Consider the following 24710-nt stretch of genomic DNA (forward strand, 5'->3'; position numbering starts at 1 on the left):
CCTTAAAATACCCTCATATCTAATAATTCACTCAGTTAAAAATGACAAGAAACACTTGTGCCTGCAGTATGCTTAACCAAGGTCAGACATTGCTGTGCTGCACTGGACGTGGTTTTGGCCCAATAACTCTCTGAATTTTTCTTCGGTGCAGTCCAAAAGCAGCTTCGAGGCAGCAGTGCTCACTTCCATGTCACACAATGAGGACAGCAAGAGTCTGTCCCATAGTGACATTATACACAGCAGGAAAATCTTCATCTGTGAAATCCTTTCTAGTGCCATCCTGAACACCGCTGACACATTTTCTTGAAGCTTCACTGGGTATTTTAGTAATTTACTCAGAGACACAGCCCCCTGAAGGACCTCAACTGCCTCAGGACATTGTGGCTAACACTCAGTGATGAGGCTGGGGGGACCATGCCACTCTTTACACCACCTTGAAAGGAAGTTGTAGCCAGGTAGGAGCCGGGCTCTGCTCCTGGGCAGTGACAAGACAAGAAGACACAGTCTTAAGCTGCACCAGGGGAGGTTCAGCTTGGGCATCAGGAGGAATTTCTTCACAGAAACGGTGCTCAGATATTGCAGGGGGCTCCAAGGGAGGTGGAACTTCTGTTCCTGAAGTGTTTCAGGACAGACTGAGCGTGTCCCTCAGTGCCATGGTCTGGTTGGCACGGCGGTGCTGGTCAGAGGTTGGGCTGAAGAAGCTCTTTTGCAGCCCAGGTGAGCCGGTGGCTCTGTGAGGACAGCCCCGGTGCCCAGGGCAGCAGCGCACGGCACTGCGGGAGAGCGCCGGCCCTCGGCCCCAGCAGCGCCCGCCATCGCAGCGAGACCTTCGGGGCCTTTTGTACCGCTCCGTTACGCGGCACGTTACTTTCTGTTCACCGAACCCCGCACACTTATTCACTGATTCATTATTTACATTTATTTCGCTACTTTTCACAGCGCGGGGCCAATTCCCCACAGGGCCCCTTCCCACACGCACCCGGGCCGGGCCCGGCCCTTTTCCCGCTTCCTCCCGCCGCCGCCGTGGCGCGCGCGCGGCCCCGCCCCGCGCACATCCGGGTCCCGGCGCTGGCCCCGCCGGCCCCGCCGCCGCTCCCGTCCCGCCGCCTCCCCCGGCAAAGTTTCGCTGCAGCAGCAGCGGCGGCCGCGGCCCAGCCGGCGCCTCACGGACACCCGCCCCGGGGAGGCCGCCTGCTCCGCGCCGGGTGGGTCGGGGCGGCGGGATGGTTGGGGCGGGCAGGTTGCGGGCCGCGGGGTCGCGGCGCTGCGAGTCGGGTTCCGGGCGGCCGTGGGAGAGCTGGGGGAGACGGGGCCGAGGCCTCGGGCGGGCCCGCGGTGACACCGGGGATTACAGCGGGGCGGGAGGGCACGGGGAGCGGCCTGCGGGGGAAGGAGCAGCCCCGGGAGGGAGAGGAGAGCGCGGGGCCGCCCGCGGGGCTGCTCGGACACGCGTGGTGCCGGTACAGGAGCGGGCACCGCCGGGCTCGGCAGAGGCTCCAGAGGGTTGTGTCTTATTTTTGTTGTTTGTGTTTTTCCGGGTTTTTTGTTTTTTGGGGGAGGATTCGAGGACTCTCTTAACTGGAGTCAGGCCTGGGCGAGCGAGGGGAGAGCAACAAACACGTTTGCAGGCGGTGGTGAAGAGGCGGGAGGCGATGTGCGGGCTCACACACACACAGAGCGATCACAAACACACACACACAGCGATCACAAACTCACACTTGTCCACCTTGGCCTTCTTCTCGTGTAGCCCTGACAGCTGCCTGACAACAGATGCACAGCTTCGGTGATTTAGAATGGCAATTTTTGTCTTCTGCGGGTTGTAAATTTAATAGAGGAAATATGCTCTTGCGGTTAAAAGCACGAGACTGGAAATCAAATGATCTGTGCTTTGTTCCAGTTGTGGGGTTTCTAATGTGACCTTAAGGTGATTGAGTGATATTTCGCAGGAAAGTGAGATAGGGAAGAACTGATTCAGCAGTAGTGTTGAATGTATTATTGAATAGGTTCAATAATGGTTGTTGAGTCTCTTGGTAGAATAGGTAGGGATTTAGAAATTCCATGCAGTGAATCACTTGGGCTCACTGCTGTAACAAAACCTCCAAGGAATAACTGTCAGAATTTGCATCAGCAAAGTTTTGTCTGTCACGGGAAATTAGATTGTCAGTGTATGATGGGTTTAGATGAAATCTCATGCTGTTTTCATTCCTTCGTTAATTTCAGATAATTAGCCTTCCATGGGTGGCTTAAAAAAGAATGAAAACTGAAATGAGCGTAGTTCATTGCGTGTGTCAGTTACAGAAGTTCTGCTCAGAATGTCTTCCTGGTCCTCTGAGGAATCACAGTTTGACTGGAGTAAAGAAAAAGGTGCAAACACTTGCAGGCATGTGCCTGTGCTCATCAAAACCTGTAATGCTTTATGAAGTTGGCAGCTAGTGGTAGTGGAAGTTAATAGAAGCAGCAAATAACTTAATTGAAGATGTTTCATAATTAGTGTGTTGTAACTTTTGAGAGTGCCCTGTCTGTGTTGGATTTAATGTCTTAATCCCTACCGTTTGATAGTGGTTTACTTTTACCTCTGATATTATAATTTTGTTCACTTGGCCTTGAAATTGCAGCTAAGTGACTAATGCCACTTATTTCTGCAAAATAAAACCCCAAGAAACCACGTGCTTACTGGGATACCTACCTTTTACAAACCTTTCTTTTCCTTTCAAATGTGGAGGGCATACACGTGAGATAGGAATTTTCTCTTTTTCTGAAGAGGACTTTCCAGGTGGAAGCCCAGATGGACAATCATGATGGGGCTGACAAATGGAAAAGAAGGAAGAGAGGTTTCCTCATTTCTTTCTATTGGTGACAAACGATCACAACAGGGTGTGCTGCTGAGTACAGCTGTGGTGGGTGGTTTTTTGGGTTTTTTTGAGGTTTGTAGTTTTAACCTCTAATGGAACTTGAAGGAACAACTGTAATTTTTGACCCTGTACTATTTTGTACTTGTTGGAAGTCAGATTGTTAATCTTGCACCTGGAGTCGGTGATCTGTGCAGAGTTTTTATGATCACAGAATATTATTTGAGCTGGAAAAAAATGTCTCCCAAGATGGAATGCTCATGCTCAATTAAGGAACTTTTTGGGCTTATTTGAAAGTTCTTTACAAATTATATTGTGATCTTTAATGCTTTGGAGGACATACTTAATTGCAGAAAACTGTCCTCTATTTTCTTTATAGGTGTCTAAGGAAGGTGCTAGGGACTCTTTTGTTGCTCTTGGCTGAATTACATACCTGCAGAAATACTCCAGTGGCAATTCTGTGCAATCCTGTGTCTTCCCTTCCTTCCAGTTAAGGCCTTGCTGGTTATACTCATGTTTGTTTGGGTTTTTTAATTTAAGTACGAGTTTCTTCAAATGTCTCTCTTAGATTTGGTGGAATGAATTTTATTTTAATCTGTTAATATTTCTTTAAAGATCTTTCCTGATTTTTTTTTAATAACAGGTAAGGAGCTCGTGTTCAAAATGAGAAGATTTGTTCTTGTGCGAGCTGAGTGCACTTGAGATATCTTCACGGCTAACGATAAGCAGCTCATTAAAAGCAAGCTGAGCAGTAATTTAACACTTTTGCCGTTATCATTAGTCACAGTGCAGGTTCCTGCCCTGTTTTCTGGAAGCCTTTTTAGCCGTGCTCCTGTGACCACGCAGAGGAGTTTGGCTGGCACTGGGGCGCGCTTGACCAGCGTGGGTTGGCGCGGTGCAGGGCGCTGCCTGCCAAGTCCCTCTCCCCACTGACCTACCACCAAGGTTGTGCTGCCAGCACTGTCATCCTCGACAGAGGATCTTTGTCAGAGTCCCTGCTACTGATACACCAACTATGAAGTAGTGTCTCTGAATTCTGGGTCAGTGGATGTCACAAACTGACAAATTTAGAATACTTTGCCATTCATTCATTCTGTGTGAGGGGAAAAAAAAAAACTTGCTGAATTACTATTGTCAGTGTTCCCTCCAATCCTGTAGCTTTTGTAAACTTGTCACAGGCTTAATGCAATTCAGTTGGAATGAAGTGTATACACACACACACACATATACATCTTTATTTTTTGTCTTCTTTTAAAGCTTTTTGGCTGGCCCATTTTCCAGGTTATACTTTCTGTTGCCAACTCATAGTATTTAGAATCTTGGTCTCTAATGAAGGTCTTGCACGTGAGCATTTACATTTTTAGAAGGCTTTGTCCAGCTTGTTAATTTTTTAGCATACTTTAGGGTTTGTGAAAAGCACAAGATGCCCTTTATTTTCCCATTTTTGTTTCCAAGTGTAGTACTGAGGTCATTCCTAATCACCCACTTGCTTGTCCATGTCCAACCTACCAGTGGAGGCATAGGCCTTTGTTTTCATGTAGTGAAATGTAGCAGTGCTTTTCTCTGGAATTTTAATTAAGAAATGGATTGTAAGTTGTAGTTATCTGCTTTGGTTAGAGTAGATCTTAAATAACCTTAAAAAGAGGAGGCAGTTTCAGGGCTGTCTGCTGTTGATGGTGGTATTTTCCAGCATAATGCTTCTGCTGGAAAGTGCCAGTTAGCTGAAACAGAAAAGTGAGAAAATGTACAGTTCTGATAAAACACTTAAGGAAGACAGGTTTTGGTTCTAAGATGGAAATTATAGTTTTCAGTATTTCTGCATAAGCTAATTGCTCAGTAATTAGTGCAGCTGCAGAGACCAGGGGCATGGGAGCATTGGATTTTTTTGTTGTAAATGTGGATGCTTAGAGAAATAGACCAATTTAGGCATTGCAAGTTTTGGTGTTTTCTCCCTCCCTCTCCCTTCCCCTGCATCAGAGTTAAATTCGTATTTTGCCATGATGCAGAACAAATTCTGTTCTTCAATTATAATTTTTCTGAGCTTTTACTGACATCAGATGGAAATGAGGATGCTTTGGAAACGCAGTGGAGCTCTCTTAGTGATCTCTTTGCCTGGACCTCTTTTGTGGTATAAATCATTATCACTGCTACTGTTTTTTGAGAAAAGTTTAGGAAGAAGCAGAAGCATCACTTTGCTGAGTTAAATCTTCCACGTACATTGTGTTACTTGCTGCTTGTGCTTGGCCTCAGAGTTTGTTAGGTTTTTTATAAGAGAGTACTGGTTAAATACTTCTCAGCTGACAGAGCTAAATGCTTCAGCTTTTTTTTTAAGCTGTGTTAGATGGTGTACAGATGTGGAAATTAAAAGCAAAAGTATTGTGTGAGACAGCCCTGTCAGCAATTGTCAGTAGATTTTTCTGTTTGCAGGGCAGTCACGGTTAGTAAAAGTTTTGAAGATACCAGATAGTTCTTTTCTCCTCTTGTTTACATATATTATCAGTTAGATTATTTTGCCTTACAAGGCATGCTTGAAGCAAGAAATCAAGTGCTAGGGTAGAAGCACTTACCGTAGATTTTGGTCAGCTGGATGCCAGTTCTCATGAAAATACCACAAGTTCCTTTTTGATATAATTTATAAAAGCTCTTTCATCTTTTACTTAAACTTATGGACACAAGAGGCAAAAGAAGTTTTTTCATTGGTGGTACTCCTTGTGGCTGAGATGTTGCACAGGGTAATTGAAGAGAAATCTTTTCTGTGGAGAGGCTTTGGCAATGGTTTGAAAGATGCAAGCCCTTCAAGTTCATTGAACAAGTTTTTAACCACAGTGTCATCTTAGGATTTGTTCTGTGCTTGATGTGTATGGAGAAACTGGAACTAACATTTCTCCTGTGTTTGGTTTAAAGACAAGACTTAATATGTGCCATTGCGTGGGACTGTGTGCTGGGCTACAACGTGAGCTTGGGAAAATGATAGTAAAACTCAAGCACAATCCTGCACAGTTCCTGTCAGGAAATTTATAAGGAAAGAAGGATTTTAATAAAACCAAGTGAAATGATGTGTGAGGTTGTAGTTTTAAAGAAGGTATTGATCTGTGTATATAGCATAACACACTATAATACACCACTGCAGTTGAGTTTCTGAGCCTTCTGTATGAATATGTATGTTAATGTGTGTATGGAGTCAAAATACTCGAGCATTTCTGAGTTTGAAGGGCAATAAAGTTGAGCACAAGGGCTGACTGCAGAACAGCTTTAACTGCAGATCTGCAGCAGCTTTAAGGAATTCCCAGTTGTGCTGCTGCTTATAAGTGGTGCTTTGTTTATTGTATGAAGTTGAGCCTCAAAACAGCTTCTAATCATCAGCAGTGAAGTTCCTTGTTTCACATTGGGTATGATGCTGCAGGAGGCTTCCTGAATTTGCAAACAAGTAAATGAGTGGGAAGAGAATAGTCCTTGAACATTTGAACACAGCCTTAGTGCTGGTTGTAGGAAGGGATGAGGGTCATTGGTTTTACCCATTTTAAAATGGTTTTACCCATTTTATTCTTGTGCATGTGAAAGCATCATTCAGTGCCCTGCTGTTTGGGATGATGGTTTGCTTGGTTAATGGTACTTCAAACCTAGATTTTGCAGCTGGGAAATTAGTTTGGAATCAATTGGAGAATACATTACATACAAAATGCATCTCATGAAAATAGGTTCACCATATTTAATGTTATTTTCTGTTCTGCAGTGACTCTTTCTCAGGTCCTTTTAGCCAGGAGATTCCTTGGTATGGCATCAAATGGACCTACTGAACTTGCCAGTTTGATGGAGTAGGCTAAGGAAATTTCACAAGAATTGATAAAGGGAAGTCAAGTTGCTCAGTATTTTTGAAGGTGGTAGAGTTCTCCCATCTGCTTAAATAAAATATAGGTTCTGTTGTTGGCCAACTTGGTTTATATCTGGCTGGATGAAGTATTAAGGAGGGGGTTCAAACAATGGAGCTGTTCACCCAACTAGTTTCCTTCCATTTGCTGTAGTCATTAACAAGAACTTTTAAAGTATAAATAATGCATGCCCCAAACTCTAATTTTGATACAACGATTGCTTCCTTTTATACTTGCCCTTTAAAAGCCCCCTCATGCTACTCCATGTAATTCATTACACTCACTCCTAAAAGTGTTTGTAGCTTTTTTAATGTAACAGTGTGGTTTTCAGTTGATATTCTCTTGTAATTCAGCTGAAAAGTTATTTAATAAAAGAAGGTAATGCATAATAGACCCTCTGCCTCTTAAGGAAATTTAAGCAAGCTTTTTTCCCCATGAAAGTTGTTACCAGCTGTGTCTAGAGGTGCAGCAATAAGAGTAATTTGTGCACCACTGAATGAAAACGTGACTTTTTAAAGCGTTTGTTTCTGTATTCAAAGCTCAGTGATGCTCTGTGGTACTGCAATCACAGCTCATAACCTGGGCTTTTAAACCTCAGAAGAAATTGATTGTAAGTACAGATGATCTGGGGAAGCTGTTCCTGGCAGATGTCAGGATTACTTAGAAACTTTTCACAGATTAGATGCTGAAATTACAGCAAATGCAAGTAAATGTTCTCAATGTGGTTTATGCCACACATTCAGAAATCTAAAAACCCTGCATGAATTGCAATCTCTACATGGAAATATTTGGTTTCTACTTAAATACCTGAACCTACAACTTTGTGGCCTTAAATAGCTCATGAAGCCAGCTCATGATTCATGAACCTTTTTAACTCTGCCTTGTTTTCTTAAGAAAGGCAAAAGCTGTAAACCTTCAGTGTTTTGCCATCCAGAATGAGCTTTGGGCAGGTGTGCAATGGGATAAATTCAGTGTCATTTTTTACTTCTCAAACCCTATTAGTATTTTGTTGCATTTTCTTTCTTGGCCTTGATTTTCTTGATCAGGTTCAAATACACTTCTAATGAAGAGTCTTTAAAGCCTCATAAGTGGCCAAAATGGAGTTACAGTGGATGATATTAAGGACTTCAACAGTTTCATTTTTCAGTGGTTATAGTTACAAGCATGTATGTGGAAACTTTTTTTGAAGAAGTTGAAGCAGTTTTGATCAAATCTGTTGATCAGAACAGTTTGATCTGTTCTGATGCTTCTGAAATACTTGTTTTACCAGGCTTTGCTTTTGTTATGGGCCTCAAATGTAAAGTTTTTAGAGTTAATTATGTTACTTACTGTGAGCAGATTATTTCTAAAATGATAGTTTTTAGGACAGTCATTTATCATAATTCCATTGCCACTTGCTCTTCAAATACAAATTACTGTAAAATATCATCTTAGTAGAACTGTTCCAACTTCCTTTCCTTTTAGTGAGCTTGTTTATTCCATGAGTGTGTTTGTGGGTAAATTATGTTGGAATTGTATAAAACAAAGTATCTTTCCTAGTCTATCCATTATGTTCAAAATAATAAAAAACAAAATGAAATTTTACATGATCATAGCATAGAATTGTAGGTCTTTAAATTTGGTTTCTTAATACAGATGGGGCTCCTGTAATGGGATAGATCAGGGGATGTTTGTTAAGATCTCCTTTGAGTTCAGCTTAACTAGAGCAATTTCCAATGCATTTTCTGCCTTGATGATGTGTAAGATTCTTTGAAAGCATAGCTGAAAGCAAAAATAGAACATTTTAATTGTCTCTGGTCTGAGCTTCTAGGTGGGTTCATTTCCTTTTCTAGGGGTGTGAGCAGTTGCTGATCTTGCAGCTATTGAATGTATGCGAGGCTTGAAAGTAAGTTAGTTGCAACTATAAACAGCTTTTACTTTTTGAAACAGTAAACTTTTATCCTCAGTAAAAGAAAAAATTCAGTCTGAGTTCCTGGCCAAGTTTATTTCCCTTTATGTATTTCCTGTTACTTTGAAGGGTGCAAAGATTCTCATGTGGAATAGTCCAAGGGATCTAAATTAGTCTGAAAGTGCAGACATGGTGATATTTCTGAAGAAAGCAGGTGATACGTAATTATTTGAGTTTTTTCCTTTAGTTTTTTTCTCAAGACCTTCTTCTAGGGAGTTACTGAAGGAGTGGGAAACTTCTATTCTCTTTTTTTTTCCCCCATTTTGTTTTTTTGTGAGAGCTCTAGGAAGAAAGACCTCCAAACAGTTTTACTGTCTGTTTTGCTTTTCCAATTTTTTTTCCCATATTACTGAAACAAAGTTGAATAATCAAAGAAGTACCAATGGGATTAAGCTACTACATGAAATAAATGGATTTTTTTTCCTGTAAAGAAACACCAGGTGTCCTTGGGTTGTTCCCTGCTTTCCTCACCCTCTAACTCCATAATAGAAAATATAGGATGGTTACACTTGGGACATGAATGCCTTGCCTGGGGATGTTTGCTGTAGCTTTGGCTGCTGGTGCTTAGCACATGGTTTTGTTACATAGAAGGATCTGCCCAAGTGCCTGAGTGAGCCTGTAAATGTGCCCAGACACTTAAAAAGCCTTATCAGGCTTTTAGTTTATCAAAGATGGGAGGAAAAAAGATCTTCGTGATTAAAGGTAGCAATCTAAGAGAACCAGCACAGAGATATTTAACATTTTGCTCCCCCCACCCCCTTTTTCTCTTATGTGCAGATTTGGTGTCTTGGGCTGGGGTAGGTGTTCTAATTCACCGTGGTTTATCAAAAGTGGAGAGACAATGTTGTTTGGCAGTCTCTGTAGCAAGAGAGGAAGCATCTTTTGTTATTGACATCCTTTCTCTTAGCTCTGCTCTTGCTTTTTGCCAGCTGCTCATTGTCTATACTTGCTTATTTAGTATTCACAAGGGATTTTACAAGTTCTTATCAGTTCGTTGCCACAGCACATCATTTCCTCTTGTCATCGGTACTCCTTAAATTGCTGGGGGGAGGATTTGCATTAGGGCTGGTGAGTGTTAAAACACCATTCATGAGCCAGTTGTTCTGCTCTTCTCCTTTCCGAGGCACTTTGTAGTAAAGGTCACATTTCTAATGCTTACTTCACCATGTCTTTTCCCCCCTTCTTTTTTCTGGGGAGAAGAAAACAAATTTTTTTTTTTTTTTTGCCAAGGCTAAAAATATCCAGCTCTTCAAATACTCTTCTTAAAAGATATAAGGAAGTGCAGCATAAAATTAGCTACAGCTAAAAAAAGGTTGACCACCTCTCTGGGTGGCTGGAGAAGGTTTGGTTTGTGCTTTTTACTGGGTTTTCTTTTAATTGTGCTTTGTTTTCTTTGTCTGCAGTTTCTTCCCAATTTCTTTTCATATTCTCAGAAACATGGGGTGACTAATTAGAGCTCAAGAAAAAGCAGATGCTTTAGAGTTTTTTTTTCCTTTTTGTAAATAAAGATCCGTTTGAAAAGCTGAGTATTTCCATGCAGTATTGGCCTTGGAACTGGTGGTTCCAGCCTGCCTCTTCCCTGTTCATAGCAAATTTAGTCTTTTAACACAGCACCATGACAGGGATATATTGCTATTTTTAAAGCATAGTCCTCAGGCCTATCTTCTGAGAGAAAGTAATCAATTTAAGGAGTGTTAATGGGAACTGTGCTGTCCCCACTGACCATCATCCCTTGATGGTCCCTTTTCCCACTAATCAGCAGTGCAAGCTTTGGGGACTGATCACTTTTTTTAAGTGTACATAGTACTGCTGGGATTTTGTTTTGAAACAGAATCAGGTGCAATACTAGGGTTGAAACAGGAACTCTTCTCATATATGCCTTTTGTTCTATTTACCACAGCCTTTACTTGTTTACTAATTCCTTGTTCAATTATCTTTTTACTAGAACTAAATTGGAGGAATCCATCATCGTTTTTGATGTGAAGGCTTCATCACTGACATCTCTATGTTCATTTGTCATCCTCCAGGAAATAATACGGCTCATCAGCTGCAATAAGTGCTTTGGGTGTAAACTGACATTTATTTGGAAAAAAACAAATTAGTTAACAAAAAACCCAACAGACAAAACCCAACAAACTTTTTGAAGACTTGTGTCAAATGACGTCAATGGCCAGTTTGTTCTCCTTTACTAGCCCAGCTGTAAAGCGTCTGTTGGGCTGGAAACAAGGAGATGAAGAGGAAAAATGGGCAGAAAAAGCTGTTGATGCTTTGGTAAAAAAGCTGAAAAAGAAAAAGGGTGCTATGGAAGAACTGGAGAAAGCCTTGAGCAGCCCAGGGCAGCCCAGCAAGTGCGTTACAATCCCCCGCTCCTTGGATGGACGGCTGCAGGTGTCTCACAGGAAGGGCCTTCCCCACGTCATCTACTGCCGCGTGTGGCGCTGGCCGGATCTGCAGAGCCACCACGAGCTGAAGCCCTTGGATATTTGTGAATTTCCTTTTGGATCCAAGCAAAAGGAAGTCTGCATCAATCCATACCACTACAAGAGGGTGGAGAGCCCAGGTACGTTTGAAAGTTACTGTCTGAAAAGCTGAACAGAATCTTTGGTAACCACTTAACTATTCACTTCATCCTCCTCCTCCTCTGGTGCTGTACAACCAATTGAAAGTGGTGTGAGGCAGTTTGGGAGAGGAATGTTGAAAGTGCACATTACTGGCGGGGTTTTGGGGAGGTGTGTGGTCCATTCTGTACTAATGGTCTGAACTGTTTTCTTTGGAATTAATCACCTTTTACTCACAGACTTCTTAAAGTTAGTAGCAAACTTCTCCTTTGTTGTGAAATAGAAAACAGAGATGTGTACTTTCAGATTCACTTTCTTTGAGAAACTTGTTTCAAAATCTCAGTCCTTGCAACTGGAGAAACTTGTTTCAAAATCTCAGTCCTTGAAAGGTGGCTGCCTTTCAGGAGCTTGCTATTTAATCAATGTGTGACATGAACTGAGGAGATGAAAAATAAAATTAATAAAATTCTAGGGTGGTAGAGTTCCCCACATGACTTCCAGTTAGGAGATAGCAGAGATGAATAGAAGCAGGAGATGTGATCAGTTAGAGAAAGGTGTGTGTCAGGTAAGGAGAGCCTGCTCTTTAAATGTGCTGTGGGAAAGGTGAGGAGGATTGGGATTGCAGTGGGAGAGATGAAGAATGTTGCTCTGGACAGTGTGGTGAGGAGTTGCTTCCCTTGCTCCCCAAAGTGGTTGTAACTACTGCATTGATTGTAGTGCTCAAGTGCACTGCTGCAGCACTGAAATTCCAGACTCCAGCAGTGCCGAAGTTAAAATATATGGCAGTGCAGATTTTGTTTCTCATCAGTGGAAAGGACAATATGTAACTGTATAGTTTGACTGTAGTAATAGAGACTGTATTCTCATTTTCTCGGATTTGCTAACGTGTGCAGATGTAAGTTTTGCACTTCTGCATCAGTGTTTCAGTGTGTGCCACATGTAGCCTGGTTTGGTTTATTATTTTTTTTAAAAAGGTCATCTTCGAGTTGTGTGGAATGTGTGTGTTTTTTTGTGATTCTTGCAAGAGTAAAGTTTGAATCTTTCATTAAGAATGATGTAAAAAATAAAGGAGAGAGGATGGGGCAAAGGCATGCCAGATTCATCCCCTCCTCCTCTTTCCACCCCAGCTAGAGTTGAAATTATCACGATGAGCAGAATATTTGTATCTCTTACCTTATATCTCAGGTTTTAACCTAAATGCATTTGGGATTTGTTTGTTTTTTGCAGTTCTACCTCCAGTGCTAGTGCCTAGACATAGTGAATTCAACCCCCAGCACAGCCTGCTAGTTCAGTTCAGGAACCTGAGCCACAACGAGCCGCACATGCCTCACAACGCGACGTTTCCGGACTCCTTCCAGCAGCCCAACAGCACTCCATTCTCCATCTCACCAAACAGCCCCTACCCCCCTTCTCCAGCCAGCAGCACTTACCCGAGCTCCCCAGCCAGCTCTGGCCCATCCAGTCCCTTTCAGCTGCCAGGTGAGTGCAGCCTGAATGGCAGGTCAGTAAAAATCACCGAAATGTCACATGTTGTTGTGACCCGTGACCTCAGGAATTCATGATGTTTGCCTTAAATGGCTTTTTCTTTTGTATTTTAAGGGGTTTATTTCCTAGTTTTGTCACTGGTCAGAGTTAATTGTTACAGTTTTATTTTTCCAACTGCTTTTTGTCATGGATGTAATACTGGTGAGGTTTTTTTGCACAGCTTCACTACAGATTAACTAATCCATATTTTAGAAGAAGAACTAGCAATGAAAAGAGAGCAAATACAGGACGCTGAACAGGAAGTTTACTGATGTCTTTCACTGAATAAAAACATGTAAAACATGGTGTGTAACTGGAAAAAAGTACCATTTTTGTTGGGAACAAGTTGGATTAAACTGAATCTGTTTAACTGAGTTGAAAAATACAGAAAAAACAATTGATAGGGACAAAGGAAAGAAATCTTACTGATTCTGTCTGATTATTGGTGTGGTTTATACAGCCAGGAATTTAGTAAAGACTTTATTTTTCCACTAGCTCAGTGGCCTAATCTTTTTAATCTGGTTGCTCAGTTCCCCAGAAGTGTCCCAGTCAGAGAGTATCTGTGTTGGCCAAGTACTGGGATCACTGGGGTGGATGCATTTATGGGGCACAGTGGGGTGTTGCCACACTGAGTGCTGTGCTGATGGAAGAAAACAGATCCACACCTCTGTCATAAATTCAGCCTGCAGGAGCAGCAAATCCCCCAAACTCTTCTAGGCCTTTGTTACACTAAGCAAATAGTTACTTCTTCTACTGCTTTGTTTTTGAACACTGAGAAGAGGGTAGGCAAGAAAGTTCATGTTGGTGTGACAAAAACGGGGAAACAGAGTCATCAAGCCCAAATGCAGGAGTGCAGGTATTAAAGAAAGAAAGAAAAATGAGCATGTCTTATTTTTTTTCAAGTTTCCAATCTTGTTATTGGTTCCATAGGTGAAATTTCAGCTATTGCAGGAGTTTACTGTAAAGACAGATGGCTGTGTTCAGATTTCTTTGAAAATGAGGCTAAATTTTTTAACATCTTGTTTGGGAATATTTTTGTATGTTTACAACTGTAGAATGTATAAATAAATACTCTAAATTGTTGAAATTTATTCTTATTTTTTTCATGTTTGTAGCTGATACTCCACCTCCTGCATATATGCCCCCTGATGAACAAATGGGGCAGGATAATTCACAGTCTATGGACACAAGCAATACAATGATCCCTCAGATCATGCCAAATATATCTACCAGAGGTAAGTTGTATAGTCTGGTGTAAAATTACATAGTTTGGTGCCTTGCAACTCCTGACCAAACTGAATTAATAACTTCAGATGGGCCAGTAAATCTTGCTGGTAGATGGAAGCAGTCCTCCTAGGCAAACTGGGGCTGTAAGAGACATAATTGAGAAATAAACTTAAATTGCTTCTTTTTATTTTCATCTTTTCCTTTCAAAGTTTCAGGTGCATAATATTGCTTACAGTGAGTTTTTGTTCATTTCTTTTCTGCTACGTTTGCCTGTTGCTGAAATAACATTTGCACAAAGGCTCTGAAAATTGAGTTAATACCAGTTATAACAGATTTTTTAAAAGTGGGCAGAAGAGTTATGTTTTACCTGCTGTCACATAGTCTGTTCTGTGTGTGTACGTGTAAGGTTGTTTTTGTTTAATATCAGGATTAGAATTGGAAAAAACAGTAAAATCAACAGGCCAGCTAAAATGCACAAAGGTCAAAATCTTTAAGGTTATAATCAGGACACTTCTTGCCCATCATAATTGTTTACTCAGATTTTACTTAGCTTGATGTTTTGGAAGGTCTGCTTGACAGTTGTAGTTTTAACTCTTCCCTAAACTGTTCCTTCCATTTGCTTTTCAGATGTTCAGCCCGTTGCCTATGAAGAACCCAAACACTGGTGTTCCATTGTGTATTATGAGTTAAATAACCGTGTTGGGGAGGCTTTCCATGCATCTTCCACAAGTGTCTTAGTAGATGGCTTTACAGATCCCTCCAATAACAAGAACAGGTTCTGCTTAGGTTTGCTCTCCAACGTTAATCGCAACTCAACGATCGAGAACACTCGGCGGCACATTGGCAAAGGTAAAGCTGGGTTTGTCTTATGGCAGAGGTAAAGCTGGGTTTGTCTTATGGCAGAGATAAAGCTGGGTTTGTCTTAAGGCAGAGGTAAAGCTGGGTTTGTTTTATTGCAGAGGTAAAGCTGAGTTTGTCTTATGAACCAAGTCCTTGGTTTTATTTCTCTACACTGCAGCAGTGATAATTCTCAGATGAAAATGCTAGAGGTAATCTGAGATGTGATACGTTATCTACCTCTCCAGTATCAGAAAACAACTTAGGCATGGTTTGATTCTAATTAGTCAGGAATTGCATGTATTTTTCTTTGTCATTAATTAAAAAGACTAAATATTACCCCTTCCTTACCAAACTAGATTGCCATTGGGGCTTGCTTGTTAGGATAAATGTAGTAGTCTGTGTTTCAGCACCAAGAAACATAACAGGATATGCCATGATACTCCACATTATATCTACTTCTTAAATTCTGCATACACCTTTGCAGTATGTCAAAGATTTTTTTTTTTTGTTTTGTTGTTGTAAGATATTACCTTCTGTCTACAGTATGTTCAAATATCTTGGTGAGTTGGCAGCAGGACTTTGAAGTGCTAATGCAAAACTGCAAGGGCTCATTTGTCTGAGTGAATCCATGGGGCGTGGATGTGTGTGGGAGGGATTCCTGGAGACAGCAGGTTTTGCAAGATCTTCTAGTTTTCCTGTACTGTTTTGGCTGATAGTACATAGAGATGCACTGTTTTCATCTTTGATGGAATGTGCCTGGATTATCTTAAATTGTAGAACACTTTTTCTGAAATTTTTTTTTGTGATTAACTCAGTCCTGAGAAGAGAGCCCTGTTTCTCTTGCACATGTTTAGAAGCCTTTTTACCACCTAAGCACATTTGGTAAAGTTGGTCTTGAGTTTTGATTGATGAAAGTTCATCCTTTCCCATAACAATCTTTTAATTAGAAATAACTATAAATATGACAAAATTTTGCAGATAATTTGGAGACCAGAAGTTCTGTTTGTGTCTGTTGGAAATTTGGCCCTGTGATGCAGTTGTCCAAAAAAAATTTATAAATAAAATAATATTATAAAGGCGAGCAAGTGATTTGTGGGGCGTGGGTGGTTTGTGAGGCTCTTTTGTTTTGGCTCACCCCTTTTAGTGGTATTGGCAGAGAAATCTTGTGCATCTGCCTAAGGTCAGAAGTGTAACCAGGACCCATCATCATATTGTAGAATAGTAATGAGCTTTAAAATGGCTGCATCTCTAATAATAATCATTGAACTTAAGCTTTGCTTTATGGTGACTCTTCTGACAACAATTAAGGTTATTTAAAGATAAAATACTGTTTATTTAAGGCTTTTGCTTGAAAGGTCTTGAAGTTTTGCCTCCTTAGAGCCGCCCAATCCTGTGTGCTAAAGTTTTTTACTGTAGCTGGCAAGTAGTGGTCACTGTCTTTTTAAATAAATAGGGTTGTGTTGTGGAAATGCAGTCTTGCCCACCCCAGATTCTGTGACAGCTGCTTGCAGTTGTTGAAGCCAACAGTTCTCTGCAACCTCCCTGCTACCTTAGTCCCAAGTGGCTCTAGCACTGCTCACAGCAGTGGCTGCTGTCTGAAAGATTAACTTGATCTGTTGACTTGCTGCAGCCTCCTCTGGCACATCACGGGATGGTCCTTAGTGCATTCTCAGGGTATTGCAGGGAAGACTTAAACAAAGCTTGGAAAACTGGGATAGGGGAGGGAAGGCAGGTGTCTCAGTGAAGCAGCAGGGAGCACCTGAGTTTGGATGCTGATGGGATGGGCAGCTTTTGTATATTAATTTTTAGCCAATAATAATATTGTATAGACTTCAAAACATGTGCATAGCTGAACACAGGCAGATATGATAGATCTGTGTGCTTTGTTGATGTTAAGGTGTGTAAACCCTGATGGTAATTAAGTGGAGCAGCTAGTTGGACTTACCTGTCCTTCAGCTTGATAAAATGTACTGAAAATCAGAGCAGACTGTGGATATTCTTTCTCATTCATGTCCCATCACTGACCCTTCTCCCAAGACACACCTATTTCTGTTCTGCTTGGCACTGGCAGAAGCTGCCAGGTGTATAAAACTGGGGTTTTAATAATAAATTCATATAAATTCTCTAGAAAAATAGCTTGAAATAACAACTGAAATGTGGCAGTAATTTTTTTTCATTCTATTCTGTAATTGATGAGAGAAGGACATCTAGTGGCTGGTGTTTCATGAGCCTGCTGTGTTGAAATGAGACAGTGTGTTATAATGCAAGCAAAAGCTTTCCTGAAAACCTCCTCAGGCAGAAATTTATTCTTTTTTCCCCCCAATAAAATAGAATTTAAGATAACTACCTCGAAATCAGAGACAACAAAGTAATTTGAAATGTTCTTATCTTTGTTTTCAAGGAGTTCATCTCTACTATGTTGGTGGAGAAGTCTATGCTGAGTGTTTAAGTGATAGCAGCATTTTTGTACAGAGCAGGAACTGCAACTACCACCATGGCTTTCATCCAACAACTGTATGCAAGATTCCCAGTGGATGCAGCCTGAAGATTTTTAACAATCAGGAGTTTGCTCAGCTTCTAGCTCAGTCTGTCAATCATGGATTTGAAGCAGTCTATGAGCTCACCAAAATGTGCACCATTCGAATGAGTTTTGTAAAGGTAAATTATTCTGAGAGTATTTAAGTTTATTGTGGGTTTGGGTATTTAGCAATAATTCCATTAGCACTGTGGCAAAGCTGTTCTGGCCTGATGGGGTTCTTTTCAATTATAAGTATATTTAAAGTGATTAACTGAGGAAGAAGGAAATCAATGCAAGAAGGGAAAAGCACAGATTCTATATTGAATGTTGGCTGTGTATTCAGTTACTTTAGTATTCAGGACAGGAATTTATTCATTATGGTTGCTGTAATTTTGTTAAAGGAGATTTAAGTTCATGGTCTAAATTTAAAGGAGTAAAATGAATAACAAGTCCACTAAAAGAATGGGAGTAGAAAGGAGCAAAATTATTGAAGAAAATTTTCAGCTTTTTCAAATTGATTATTAGTTTAAAAAAATCCCTGGATATGTAAAAAAGACATGGTTTGATTTCCTGAAGTCAAGGTGCTGTTATTGTCACAGGAGTGTTTCCTGAGCATCGTTTAATCAAGATGTTGTCTGTCTCAGGTTTAGTGTGGAGTCCAAACTTGGGCTTTCCAGGTGTTTTGTTTGCATCTTGTCCAAAAGATGTCTCATTGGTTTTGTCAGTTATGACAAATACTGCTGAGTTTGAGAGTGTGGAGGAGAGGGAGCAGGGGGGTGAAAGGGAAGAGAGATGTGGCCATGGCCAGGAGTCATCCTCAGGAGCTCCACAGGAGGCTGTAGCATGCAAGACATGACTGAGGCTTCCCGGTGCAGCTTCCCTCCTGCTCCTTCCCAGCCTCGGGTTTGTTCCTTTAGATCAGTGTGACTAGATTGACAATTACCTTCAGAGAAGTATCTTGAGATCATGATTTCCTGTTTCTTGTTGGTAGATATTTTAAAAGACAAGCATGTCCTCAAATTGCTCAGTACCCTTTTGTTCATTTTGCAGGGCTGGGGAGCTGAATATCACCGGCAGGATGTCACGAGCACCCCGTGCTGGATAGAAATTCATCTTCATGGGCCCCTCCAGTGGCTGGATAAAGTACTTACACAAATGGGTTCTCCTCTTAATCCCATCTCATCTGTTTCATAGTGCTGCAATTCCACCTTCAGCCTTATTTTTAGTGAACTTATTCTAATTCTAGAGAAACTTCCAGTGGATACTGTGAGCTATATGGAGAATGGATCTTATGATTTAACTTTTTTTTTTTTAGATCCCTTTGTGACCAATTCCATTGTGTATAGCTAATCAGTTTTACATTTCAAATTGTTCTTGTGATGCTTAAGTGACAGTTGAGCCCTAAGGGAAAAAATAGTCTATTGAAAAATTCAGAACACTTTTCCCCTTCTTCCCCTTAAAACTTAAACAGACAAATGTCTTAACTGGAAGACCTTTTTGTCCTATAGGGACAAGAATTAATGAAGACTGACTTCAGAACATAAATACATATCATAATTTGGGATTTTTTTAATGTGTTTTAATGAAACTGTTTGAACATGTGCAGCTCCAGCTTGCAAGCTATATTTTTAGCTTAGTGTTTTAACATCTTAAGGTTGACATCTGTCATAAGCAAAATTAGACTTTATTATGGCTAATTTGCCTCAGATTGAACAATGTGATTTTTTCTTAATGTACACATGAAATATACTTTTTACAAATATTGGAGTGGTGTAAAAACACTTGTATTTTCTATTGGAAAATGCTGTCATAAACACATTGTATATTAATGCAGAATAGCAGTTCTTAGCCTTTTCCCACTTTGGTTTTGTAATATCTCTTTTAACCACCATTTAAAGTAGTAATTGATCCAAGATAAACATCCTGCACAGTTCTGGAGTAGTGATTCTTGTTTTGCTTTGATTTACACTCATGCCGTTTGGATTTGGTTGCCAAGGCTATTTCTTTTTAGGTACCTTTCTCTATTTTAACATAAACACTACTATTTGTAAATGGCAGTGCTTACTACTTTTTGGAAGGAATAAGTTTTTTGTTTTCTTTTTGGTGTTCTAGCTGTTTATTTTACCTGTCTGGAATTGATCTGTGTTAGGCCTTTTTAGTCTCTCAGTAGACATTATGCAGTATTAGTGATTACACTGTATTTAATTCACTTTCAAGTATGAGTTTGAGTCTCTTTGAAGACTGTGAGTGGCTTAGCAAATGAGTAACTGAATGCAGAAGCTTTTACTTCCAGATCATGTAATTTAATTCAGACCTCTTGGTAATGACCAAAAGTAATCACTTCTTTGTAGCCTGCATAAAACTGTGCCCTTGATCCTGTCCCTGATGGCAGGGCTTCAATCAGAAGACTTGTAGCTGTGGTTGGCATCTTTATGGGATTGAAGGACTGTGTTAATATGACAGTGGAATTTCTCTCTCACATCTAAAGAATCACAGAATGTTGAGGGTTGGAAGGGACCTTAAAGATCTCCCAGTCCCACCCCTCCTCTCCATGGGCAGGGACGCCTCCCACCAGACCAGGCTGCTCCAGCCCTTCTCCAACCTGGCTTTGAACACTGCCAGGTCTGAGGGCATTCACAGCCTCTCTGGGCAGCCTGTGCCAGTGCCTTACCAGCCTCACAGTAAAGAATTTCTTCTGTATGTCTAAGCTAAGTTTGCCCTCTTTCAGTTTGGACCTGTTACTCCTTGTCCTGTCACTACAGTTGTAGACAAAGAGTCCCTATCCAGCTGCCCTGTAGCCCCTTCAGATGCTGGAAGGTACCCATGAGCTCTCCACTCAACCTTCTTTCTCCAGGCTGAACAGCCCCAACTTTTTCAGCCTCTCTTTGCAGGGGAAGTGCTCCAGTCCTTTTACCAGAATTGTGACCTCAGGACTTGCTCCAGGAGTTCCACCACATCCTTCTTGCACTGGGGGCCTCAGAGCTGTGCTCAGCACTGCAGGTGGGGTCTGACAGGGGCAGAGCAGAGGGGGCAGTGCCCTCCCTCCCGCTGCTGCCCAGGTCCTTGGCATGCAGCCCAGGATTCTGGTGGTTTTCTGGGCTGTGAGTGCTCAGTGCCAGCTCATGGTGAGCTTTTCAGCAGCCATCACCCCCCAGTCATTCTCTGCAGGGCTGCTCTCTGCCCAGCCTGTAGCTGTGTCTGGGATTGCTGGATCCAGGTGTAGGACCTTGCACTTAGCTTGGTTGAACTTAGTGATGTTTGCATTTGGCAAAGTAGAGAATTTAAACACTGTACTGAACACTAAAATCAATTACATAGCATATGTATATTTCTCTCCTTTATATCATCAAAAAGAGGCTGAGAGAAACATGTTAAGAGAATTAGAAGTGAATTATATACAAAATTTTGCATGCAGAAAGACCTTATTATATTTTTTAAACTCACCTTGCTTTTTCTCTTTCCTGAACACCTTTTCAGAAAAGGGTTCAGTGTTTGGGGGAGAGGCTGAAAACTATTATGCAAATACTTATTAAAAGATGTGTTGCAGTTAATTACTGCAATCCTGAGAAAATTATTTTTTAAACAAGTTCTTGTGTCTTCTGTTGAACGACAGTTTCTCCTCAAATGTGGAAATCGTGCATCGTATGGTACCTAAGTAACAAATGATCTTAGAGGATAAGAATTGTTTACGTGTCATTAAAATGTTTTTTATGAATTGCCTTAAAGGAATAAACTGTAACACTTCTGCAGAACCCTAATGTTCTCTTGTACAGGAATTTCTGTATTACTGTTTTGGTTTTTTGTGTTTTGTTTTGTTTTTTTAAACAGTTTCTCAAGTATGTTTGAAAACAGATGAGTGCATCTTCAGGAGAAGGGGAGTAACATTTATCTGCCACTTAGCTTTGGTTTCTTCCCTTTCATTCTTTGGAGCTACAGCCCACAGACAGTTTTTTTGATTGAATAAGATGCCAAGTCAGTTGGCCACAGGATCCTGCTTCTATTTTCTTCTTGGGGCCTGACGTTTGTCAAGCTGCTGAATATGTATATTTAACACTACAGAATATTATATTTCTTGACTAGCTTATGTAATAAATGACATGGCACATTGAATTAAGGAAAGATTGCAGTTGTGGGTACAAGATTTTACTTTATCCAAAATGTTTTTCACCTGGCTTCTTTCTGTTCACTTGTATGCTTCTATGTGGCCAACTGAATGACTCAAGAATGGGTGCTGCAGTGGGTGCTGTGAACCAGAGCTGGTGTTTAGTGCTAGTATTGTGGTTAGATTGGCTACCCATGCACTGAACCATAATTTCTGCAATAATATCCAGTTAATCCACTTCTGATGCTGTCATTAAGTACTGAAGTGCTCTGGCATTTTTCTGCTTGTGTGCATATTCTGGAACTGCAATGGCTGCAGTGCTGGGGTATCCTTGTGACTGCTGGTTTTGGCAGGGCAGGCTTGCAGGAGCAAACCCAGTCAGACTTGTCTGTGTTTTTTCCTAGTAGGGCTTTTTGGGAGCTTTCTGGTTAGCAGATTTTTTATGCTACTGATTCATGGTGTTGCTAATCCTGTTTTGTTCATCTGTGCTGCTGATAGAATATTCAGATCTGGGTGCATGGCTAGATTGGATAGAAAGTTGTTTGGTGCCAACAGTGTAAAGTGTCACCAGAGCAGGGAGTGCTGCTCCTGGTGTACAGCACCCTGCAGAAATCACCCCTTGGTCTGGAGAGAGGGATGGGGAGATGGACTCAGCCAGTGGTGTGGGAGTGGTGCATGGAGCATTTCCAGTGTAGCCCAGCTTAGACTGAGTGTTACTCCTCTGTAAAAACTCATTTGGCTCTTGTAGTGTATTTTCTTCTTTCTGGGCCTCTTCCTGCTTTGCACCAGCCCCAGCAGTGTTGACAGCTTTGGCAGTACCAGCAGAGAGCCTGGGGCAGGCTTATCCTGGAGGCTTTCCTGGCAGTGCTGTCACAGCCCCTGAGATAAGGCAGCAGCTTGGCTCTGGTTCCTTACACACCTGGGCCTTGCTGGCAGCCAGGCAGTGCCTTGTGTGCCACACTCATCAACTGCATTAGGCATGAAGGGCTGACACTGGGTTATAGAATCTACAGGACCAAAATAAAACCACCTAGCTAACTGACCAGTGAGAGACAAATCTGACAGAACAGCCCAACAGGCAAAAGAATGATGAAACAGCCCAGGTGTTACAATTCAGGATAGAATTGTTTAAAATGTTGGAATTCTTTTAGTTTTGCTTGAAGCAATGAATTTTTTTTTCCCCCACAGTATTAAAATGTGAAAGTTGTCAATTCTTGGTTGTAAGATTAACTTGGATTCTTGCAGTATAACTCTAGAGGACATTGAAATCTGTCAGACTTCCTCACTAGTCTGAAATAGTCACTTTTTCAGGATATTGTTTTACTTGCTCAAAGTGTTGCTGGTGATGGTTTCTGGAAAGGCAAAGAAACAAACAAAAACCAAAAACAAAACCAAACCATTTTCTAAATGTTTTGCTTCAAATGACAAACATGTGACTAACTTTCTTCTGGAGTTGTGAAGTTTCTGTTGAGGAGGGTTTCCCATTCTGAATTCAAATCAATAGACCAAACCATCAGATTACAATATAATGTTGCTTTCTTGTGCTGCTCCATAAACCTGCTTCTGTGTTTGTTGCAAGCATAACCTTTATGCTTTTGTTTACATTGTAGAAAACACAGTTCTAGCAATGAGGTTTTTTTCATTTAACTCTAAACATCTTTTTATTTTGTTAATTTTAAAATTACTAGGTTTTGCTATGTTATGTTTTTAAAGATATTTTTGCATACTGCTGCTCATATTTCAATAAACAAAACAAAAACCCCACAGATTCTTCTGATTTCCTTTTTCTGTAATTCTGTGTCTCAATTATTTGTTTACAAGGGTTAATTTATCACATGTAACTCGCTGCTGATACTTCTCCATGTCCATATTATTCCTCCTCACACAAAGGTGATCCTGGCATTTTAAAAATTCTTTTCTGTAGCTTTTTGGTAATGTGAAAGCTGCTGTGCTCTCAGAAACAGAGACTTAAATTATTTCCTAACTTCATTTTAAAGAGTTCTTTATTCTTGTAGAATGCAGCCAGCCAAAATGGTATCATTTTGATAGTACTTATGTAACTGTTTTTTGTACTACCAACTGAAGTATTTCTGTGAGACCTCAGCAATCTGCTGACTTGGGGTGGTTGGGGTTTTTTTCCCACTGTGGCCAACCATAACATTTTGAAACTCATTGTGCCTGAATGTGTTGAGCTTGAACTGCTGACCAAGAACCTTTCAGTGAATTGAAGGCTGCTCAGATATCTCTTGTAACTCAGTACTGCTGCAGTAAAAATGTACATTTAGAACTTTAGTGAACTGTATATTAGCTTCTTTTTTAAAGATTGAGGGGAAGAAAACATTTCCCTTGCTTACCAAGATACTGCAGAAATAGAGGGTGAAAAGTGGTGTGCATATATTAAATCTTTTTTTGGCAGGATGAGTACAAAAACACTGAATCCCAATGCCACAATGACAAGTGATTTCTTTAGTATAAAACTGAAATGAAAATGTTGATACAACTTTATCTTGTCTGGGCTTCCTGCTTTGGGATTTAATTTTACCAGCAGACTGTCACCTGCACTAATGCTCTGAAATTCTGACATTTTCCCAGTAATAAGAGGTTTTTTCCTCTGAATGAGAATCCAGTCACTCAGGTAAAAATGTATTTTTTTAATTAAACTCTTGATACTGTACTATTTTCATGGGTTTGCTTCCAAGACAATGATTGCCATGAAAATCCCCAGAAGATTTACTGTGTTAGTATTACACAGATAATACAGGCTAATTTTTGAGCAGGATCTCAGATGAAGTTTCAGTGGCTTATTGGCTTTCCAGAAGTTTTATGTGGATTTTTATGAATAGTCTTTTAAGTAAAAAGCAAGCAAACAAAATACTTAGTTTATTAAAATTTTAATAATGTAGAAATGAAGAAGGTTTTGTTTTTTTTTTTTTTTTTTTAATCTTACTGGTCTTTCTGGGGAATTTGGAGGTGCAGTAACAACTCTGGGAGTAGGTAGCCAAAGCAACCTCTGAAATCCTTTATTCATGAGATTTTTACAGATGGAAAAAAAGTTTTGGGTGAAAACAGCCCTCTTCCACCCCCTCTCCAGCCTACATGTGTTAAATAAGTCAGAGGCTGCCTCTGTTCACTATGTGAAAAGCAAATTAAAGTAATTAAACACTGGGTGTCCTTTACCCTGTGACAGGAGCGATCTTTCTTGTCCTGGAGTACAGAGCAGCTCTCTGCCAGCTCAGTCAGCTTCATATTTAATTGCTGAATTCTCTGGTGCTGTT

At 40.8% G+C, this 24710-nt stretch overlaps 1 protein-coding gene across 2 annotated transcripts; it reads left to right on the plus strand.

The window, feature by feature from the left end:
* Window positions 1–1137: 1137 nt before the first annotated feature.
* SMAD5 (SMAD family member 5) lies at window positions 1138–23199 on the plus strand. Of its 2 annotated transcripts, none has more exons than XM_063168716.1 (7): window positions 1138–1205; window positions 10612–11226; window positions 12452–12703; window positions 13864–13983; window positions 14603–14824; window positions 17217–17473; window positions 18384–23199. In XM_063168716.1, the coding sequence occupies exons 2-7, from the start codon at window positions 10824–10826 to the stop codon at window positions 18525–18527; spliced, it is 1398 nt and encodes a 465-aa protein (XP_063024786.1). In that variant the 5' UTR covers window positions 1138–1205; window positions 10612–10823; the 3' UTR covers window positions 18528–23199. The 2 variants fall into 2 exon arrangements, with proteins under 2 accessions (XP_063024786.1, XP_063024787.1); XM_063168717.1 differs by having other exon boundaries at window positions 1187–1205; window positions 10694–11226.
* The last annotated feature ends 1511 nt before the right edge of the window (window positions 23200–24710 follow it).

This window comes from Melospiza melodia, chromosome 14 (assembly GCF_035770615.1).
Source record: "Melospiza melodia melodia isolate bMelMel2 chromosome 14, bMelMel2.pri, whole genome shotgun sequence".
NCBI lineage: Eukaryota > Metazoa > Chordata > Aves > Passeriformes > Passerellidae > Melospiza > Melospiza melodia.